The following is a 7,500-nucleotide window of genomic DNA, read 5'->3' on the forward strand; positions in this document are numbered from 1 at the left end:
CGGGCAAAGCTGTTTGCAAGTTTCTTCAAGGGACCACTATGTATATGACAAAATGAGTGTACTTATTTGAGGCCCTGACAGGGTAAATTCGGACAAGCGACATGGCCCAAAAAGTAGCGACAGCGCATAAAATGAAATTCCGCCAAAAGACATCCTTTCCCAGCAAAATTCCGACAGTGACGTCAAGGCCGGGAATGAGCCGATTAAACCCCGACACGGGTGATTAGCGACACGGGACCCCTCCCCCGCCCCCTTCCCCCCCTCCCCCCCTCCCTCCCTGTCAGGGCCTCTTATTTGACCAAGAGGTAGTTTGAATTCGTGGATAGCAAATGAAGGGTTGTAAAGTGTAGGTTGCAGGTGATCCCAAACCTAAGGTTAGAACGTTTGGAAAGGTTTGGGCTGATCAGTTATGGTAAAACAATGACCTGCAAGTCTTATAGTCGTTGATTGCGTGAACTTAAGTAATTGTCGGTTTCGTTTCCTAAATTTTTAGGGTATTATGAACAACAAATCAATTAGAGAACGTGACAGACACCGGAAATTCCGAAGTGATCATCTAGGCATGAATGTTAATTTATAATATTTCGATAACGTGGGATTTTTGACAGTGATTGAGAACACTAGAAATTGTGTTAAATAAACCTAAACATATTAAAACTTGTGACTTGTGGAGAACACTGCTTATTGAGAGGCGAGCATTCTTCATACCAAGTCCACGTCGTCCATTTTCCCGCGAGGTTACTGTTTTACTGTGAAACTGATACGGCGTCTATATCTTTTTGATGAGGTGTGATGAGGCTGTGTCAGAATTAAACCAATGGGAATTTCCCGTTGCTGGAAGAACGGGTAATTTTGAACGAATTTAATATATGCATAGAGGACAGTCGTATTTTTTCGCGTCTTTCCCCATTCTCCCTCGCCGTTTCTACACTCGCCCCAGACCTTTCGTTGGAATATTTACCGCGTCTCAAAATACGACTTTCGTCTGAATATTTACTGCGTCTCTTGCGTTCGCAAAAAATACGACTGTTTTGCAGTCTACGTACTCACAGAACAGCGTACAAGTTGAAGCATAATGGACTCAGAGGTCATAATGGATTTTTGTTAAAAATATGCTGTCAAGATAATCTGCACGGTGCATTGCGTCGCAACAATACTCGTTTACGCCTCAATGTTTCCTATATCAACAAACAAACAGATTGATAATGATATCATCCAATCGTATTGAAGGCATTATCCTGGTTGTATGTTGCAGGCTTTTGTACAAGAGTGACACATTGACATGCCCTATCAATCTCAAGGTAAATGAAAAATGTAAAACGTTCGTCAATATTTACAGCTACTCTCGCAACTGTAGTAAACACGTCCACCAGCCGTCAATTAAGGCTGCCCGCAGTGGTAAAACCAATATCTGCATCGTTAATCAATAAGCAATCAACGCAAATATCATTTCTAACTGCTGACAGGGTCTCGGACAACGACATATCCTTGTGCGAACAAAATGTCTTTTACGAAGAAGTCAACGATTAAGATCGTTGTAGGCCTGTTTATTCTGGTCGGCTTGATCGTTCTCATTGTCGGAATCGTTCTTATTGTTAAATCAAAATCGAAGGAATGCCAGACTAGCCCTGAAGTAAAATCTTATGATTACTCTGAGGAGGCGCTGCGAGCTGGGATGGATACTTTCCTCGAGAAAGTTCAAAGCAAGTACTACGAACTTCACCCGGAATTTCTGATTCACAAACCTGGAGGGGTTGATCCATACGAAATCAAGACCAAGTTTAAGCCTTACAATCCCAATCCAAACAACCTAAAAAAAATCACAGACGCGTCAAGAAGTCTTTTGAAGGAGCTCGAGGCAATGAATATCAATACGAGACAGTTAAAACCACGTGAGAAAAAAGCGCTTGCTCAGGTGAAGCATTACCTCGAGAGCAATTTCGGAAGACCTTATGATAAGGATTACTATGCAGGCGATTTCCTAATGGGACCGAACTTGTTTTGCTGGCAGGATATATGTAATGTTGGGTCCAGAGACATTCGCTATGGTCTAGCTAATATAAGACCAAAGGACAACAACGATGTTCAATTAGTACTTGACAAGATGAAACTGGTCTCGGAAACGTTCGTGCAGTACATCAACAACTTGCAGTATGGAGTCAAAGCAGGGATGGTTCGCTCAGTTGAAGAATGCAAGGCTGGGATCGATTCGTTCAAACAAGAATATTTTAAAATTGCACAAGACGGAGGAACAGGTTGGTGGTATCTTAACTAGACCGATGTCGAAATATCTGGGCTGTATTAAAAGGAAGATAAGTCGGTCGAATAGGAAGATGCAATAAGCCTTTTGCAACTAACGATCACATGGTACAAAATCCGCCATGCTGGAGAGCAAGCTCATTATTATTCCCCCACTGGGACATTAAAACAAAGGCAAGTCAAGCTTGCCTGGTTCAGGTCTCTTTGTTTTAATGTCCCAGTGGGGGAATAATAATGGCTTGCCCTCCGGCATGGCGGATTTTGTACCATGTGATCGTTAGTTGCAAAAGGCCAATTCACTGCAGTTCATTGGAAGCATGCGATTGATTCTGTTTTAATTAATTAATATCTTATCTCTTTCTGCCTGCAATGAAAAAACTTGAAATTAAGTTTTGTTTAGCGTTCTTTTGTGTTCTGTTTACTTTGATGTGAGTGACGTCATCTGCTACTAACAATAGGGAGCTTACGAAACGAGGACGCCGACGGCAACGACGACGCTACAAAACAATAGGTTTAGTGAGCAAAAACAATGACTCTGCACGCTCTGCACGTGCGTTTTACATTTTGGTACATTTCTTCCGGCCGTCATCTCCTAAATGATGACGTGAAATGACTAAATTCAAGGTTCTGTGGAGGACGTTAGCACATGACGATGAATTTTCAGTTCTCTCTCTACGCTTCCAACCCACTCATACCAGTTTAATTCCTCGACAGTTACTACACATTTTTAACGCGAAACGACATGAAATAGCTTCGTAGTGATATGAATAACGCGAACTTGTATTTCTAAAAGAAGTCCTTGTAGCCGTCGTCGTCCTCGTTTCGTAAGCTCCCTAAACAAAGATGCCAGACGCGCGCACTTGCGCAAGGACGACAACGCAGCCAACGAGAACGTCGTCTAAAAATCTTTTTTTCTGTTATTGTAATAATCTCGCTATAACCCAAAGTCGTTCGGAATGGAAAGTGTGTATCAACATTGCAGGCTGGAATAAAATTGGCATGAACGGTGTGGTTGATTGGGGAAAAAATTACAATGTTTCGTCAGGTTCTCACGTTCTCTACACAACCTAAAATTTTGGTCAATCATTCAAGTCGTTTAAACAGGGAGCTTAACCAGCAACGACGGCGACGGCAACGAGAACGCCATCGCAAACTAGAAATTCACGTTATTGTAATTACTTCGTGACTATTTCAACCTTTTTAAGATGACAAGGGTGTGGTAGTTCCTCAAAAATGACACTGGTCGGAACGGTGCTTAATTTAGGGGAGAAAATGAAAATTTACCCCCAAGTGCTGACGTTTTTCAAAACCTCAAATTTGGCTATTTCACGTTGCTGTTTTGCAGGCGACGGCAAAGAAATGGACAAAGGTGAAAAACGCTCGTGCAGGGCGTGCAAAACTATTGTTTTTGCCCACTAAATATGCAAATTTGTGACGTTCTCGTTGCCGTCGCCGTTGCTTAATTAAGTTCCCTCAGTAGGGACTTCAAGATCTACGACGCGGTCGTCAAGGAGAACGCCACAAAACAACAATGTTATTGGTTAAAAGAGGAAAAATAATCGTGCTGCACGTGCGGCACGCATTTTAGCACATAATTCGTGCGGTTCTCTCCACAACAAAGACGTGAAATTGCCAAATTTGAGGTTTTGACGACCACGCGAGCGTTCAAATGGGAATCTTTCATTCTCTATGTTTGCTCTAAAACCGCTCGTACCAATTTACTTTTAAGATATTTCGCCCACATTGTACGACGCGAACGAGATGGCCTAACCGCGAGAAACTTGCGATAGTGTAAAGTTATATCTTGTGGTAACGTTTTCGTTGACGTCGCCTAGTATTAGGGACCTTAAGATCTACGACGGCGACGTCGACGAAAACGTCACCTCAAAATAGAACTTCGCTCTAGTAAAAGTCTTTCGCGATTATTCCATCACGTTCACTTTGTACAATGTGGGCGAAGTATCCTAAAAATAAATTGGTACGAGCGGTTTCAGAGTGAAAATAGAAAATGAAAGATTCTCTGTTACATGCTGACGTTGTCGTCAAAACCAAAAATTTAGGAATTTCACGTCGTCTTCACGCAGAGAACCGCAAATATATGAGCTAAAATCCGTGCTGCACGTGCAGCACGATTATTTATGCTCTTTTAACCAATGATGTCATTGCTTTGTGACGTTTTCGTCGACGTCGTCGTCGTAGATATTAGGGAGCTTAAGCAACGACAACGGCGACGGCAACGAGAACGTCATCTCAAAATATAAATTTGCGTTATTTTAATCGCTTCGTGACTATTTCAACGTTTTTAAGATGACAAGGGTGTAGTGATTCCTCAAAGATGACACCAGTCGGAACGGCACTCCATTTTAGAAGAGAAAATGAAAATTCATCCTCAAGTCCTGACGTTCTTCATAAAACCAAAAACTTGGCTATTTCACGTTGTTGTTTTGCTGACGACGGCAACGAAATGGACAAAAGTGAAAAACGCACGTGCAGGGCGTGCGAAGCTATTGTTTTTAACCACTAAATATGCAAATTCGTGACGTTCTCGTTGCCGTCGCCGTTGTCGTTGCTTAAGCTCCCTATTAGGGACCTTAAGATCTACGACGGCCACGTCGACGAAAACGTCACCTCAAAATAGAACTTCGCTCTAGTAAAAGTCTTCCGCGATTATTCCACCTCGTTCACTTCGTACAATGTGGGCGAAGTATCCTAAAAATAAATTGGTACGAGCGGTTTCAGACTGAAAATAGAGAATGAAAGATTCTCTGTTGCATGCTCACGTTGTCGTCAAAACCTAAAATTTAGTGATTTCACGTCGTCGTCATGCAGAGAACCGCGAAAATATGAGCTAAAATCCGTGCTGCACGTGCAGCACGAATATTTATGCTCTTTTAACCAATGATATCATTGTTTTGTGGCGTTTCCGTCGACGTCGTCGTCGTAGATCTTAAGCTCCCTATTGTCTGGAGGAGGACGGCAAAGAAATGTACCAAAATGCAAAACGCACGGGCAGGGTGAGCAGAGCTATTGTTCTTGTGCATTAAATTAAGCCTATTGTTTTGTAGCGTTCTAGTAGCCGTTGTCGTCGTCCTTGGGTAAGCTCCCTAATCCCTAAAAGGCCGGTACACACGAGGGAGCTTGCTCCTGAAACACGCTCCCGAAACACGCCCCCGGGTAAGTACCCCAACCAGTACACACGAAGGACACGACGAGGGAACTGAATGATGAAACAACCCGATTGGGGCATGGGAACTGTTGTGGATGAAAAAAAGAAGCCAATTTGATTGGCCAACTGGAGACCCGTCATGTCACGGCAAGCAAATTTCAGTACACACGAGGGAGCTTGCTCCTGAAACAGACTCGTGCAACAGATTTGCCCCTGGAGCTTGCTCCTTCATATGAGGGAGCAAAACTCGGGAGCAAAAGCTTTGGTGCGCAACATATTTTTTCGCTAGAAATCGTTGGTGCAGACGAAGGAGCTTTGCTCCTGGAGCGTGTTGCAGGAACGTGCTGCGGGAGCAAGCTCCCTCGTGTGTACCGACCTTAATGCCTCACGTGGTGCTGTTTCAGTAAAGCAGCTTCAGTGAAAGAGTCTCAGATGAATGAGATAATTGTGAACAATAATAATAACGTTTTTCTAATACTTTTTCCCATTTTCAGGAATTTATAACGAAACCTTCATGAAGCCGATATTCGATGAAAGCTTTCTCGGGAGCCTTAAGCCCGAGCACCTAAAACAATGGCAAGATGACAATGGTGGAAAAACTGTACACGATTCTCTCAGAGAGTACTCTCTTGAATATATCGGTCGACCAATCTATAAAGTTATTAGGTAGGTAATAAATAAAATCAAAGAACCTAGTGAGTCGGCTCCCAAAGGCTTAGTTTTTCAAATCACGGAGAATACGTGAAATTTTGACGGGTATGACCATTTTCGTTCCCAGACCCCATCGTTTTTCTTGGTTGGTAGGGCCTTCGCACAAGAAAAGGAAGGGCTCTGGAGACGTAGGAAATTGAATTTTTTTGCTTTGGTCAGCTTACGAACAATGAAATGTTGAACCGTAAAAATGTAAAAATGGCGGATGTGGCGCGGCAGGCCGGTAAAATAATCAGTGTTTAAAACTACGATATTACTGCTTTTTTATGTTCGACACAAAGGGACACATTCTCTACGCATCACGCACAGACTCTTCGAATGTAATGCTTCTGAGCGCCGCCATGTTAGTACTATTGGCGACTCATGTATGAACTCCGGAAGTGCGAAGGTCCCGCTGGCTAAGGGAAACTAAGGGATCTGGGAACGAGAATGGCGTATGACATGCTACGCGCTAGAGCTCGTAGACCAACACTACACTGGCCAGTACACTTTGTCCATTCAGAATCAATTTCAGAATCCGGATAAAGGGCTCAGTTTCCCGATAGTTCTTGGAGCTCAAAGGGTAGAACATCCGGTCGCAGGTCCGCATCCTACCTGGGAGTGACTTCGATTTTTCAGTTGTCATCTCGCCCATTTCCAACCAAGAAGTTCATATGCCAAGGGGACGTCTTTTTGTCCATTTGAAAACTGAGGTAGTGATGTGATTTCTATTCAGAAGGAACACTGGTACCTCGAAGACTTGTTTACATTTTTCAGTTTGCATTTCTATGGATGGGCGGACGTTTCATCCAGAGAAATGTTCTCCGGCCACGGGACATTACCTGCAGTCGTCCTAAAATCAATAACCTTTTGGCCCTTCAACGAGAGCAAAATAACCAAGAAATACAATAAATTAGTTACGTTGAGTCTTGTTAGTGTTTCAACGCTTGATAAAATGACCTTCTTGAACTGAGAGAGGTTGTGTATGTTTAACTTCTAGATTTAGTCAATTGGCGCTTTTACTTTACGTTATGTTGGTGGACGAAGAAAACAATAGATCTCTCAGGTTGTAGGTTACAGGTTTTGTAAGGGAGCTTAAGCAACGACGAAGTCGACGAAAACGATAATAGTTTTTGCGAGCAAAAGCAATTGCTCCGCACGCCTTGCACGTGGGTTTTATCTTTTGGTACATTTCTTTGCCGTTCTCTGCAAAACAACAAAGTGAACTTACCAAATTTGTGGTTATGTGGTGGACGTGAGCAGTCGACGATTGCTTTTCAGTTTTCCCTCCAAACGTGCACACCGTTCATACCAATTTAATTTCTAGATAGTTGGTACACATTTTAATCGCCGAATGACTTAGATTAATCGCGAAATGATTACAA

At 42.9% G+C, this 7,500-nt stretch overlaps 1 protein-coding gene across 1 annotated transcript in view; it reads left to right on the forward strand.

Annotated features, from left to right (window-relative positions):
• The first annotated feature begins 1,197 nt into the window (after nucleotides 1-1,197).
• The window catches only part of LOC137992219 (uncharacterized), a 19,962-nt gene continuing 13,659 nt past the window's right edge, over nucleotides 1,198-7,500 (forward strand). The window contains exons 1-2 of the mRNA XM_068837410.1: nucleotides 1,198-2,255; nucleotides 5,920-6,091. Coding sequence (XP_068693511.1) covers nucleotides 1,502-2,255; nucleotides 5,920-6,091 — 926 coding nt within the window. The 5' untranslated portion in view covers nucleotides 1,198-1,501. The remainder of the gene's footprint in view (nucleotides 2,256-5,919; nucleotides 6,092-7,500) is intronic.

Source organism: Montipora foliosa, chromosome 2 (genome assembly GCF_036669935.1).
Source record: "Montipora foliosa isolate CH-2021 chromosome 2, ASM3666993v2, whole genome shotgun sequence".
Taxonomy (NCBI): domain Eukaryota; kingdom Metazoa; phylum Cnidaria; class Anthozoa; order Scleractinia; family Acroporidae; genus Montipora; species Montipora foliosa.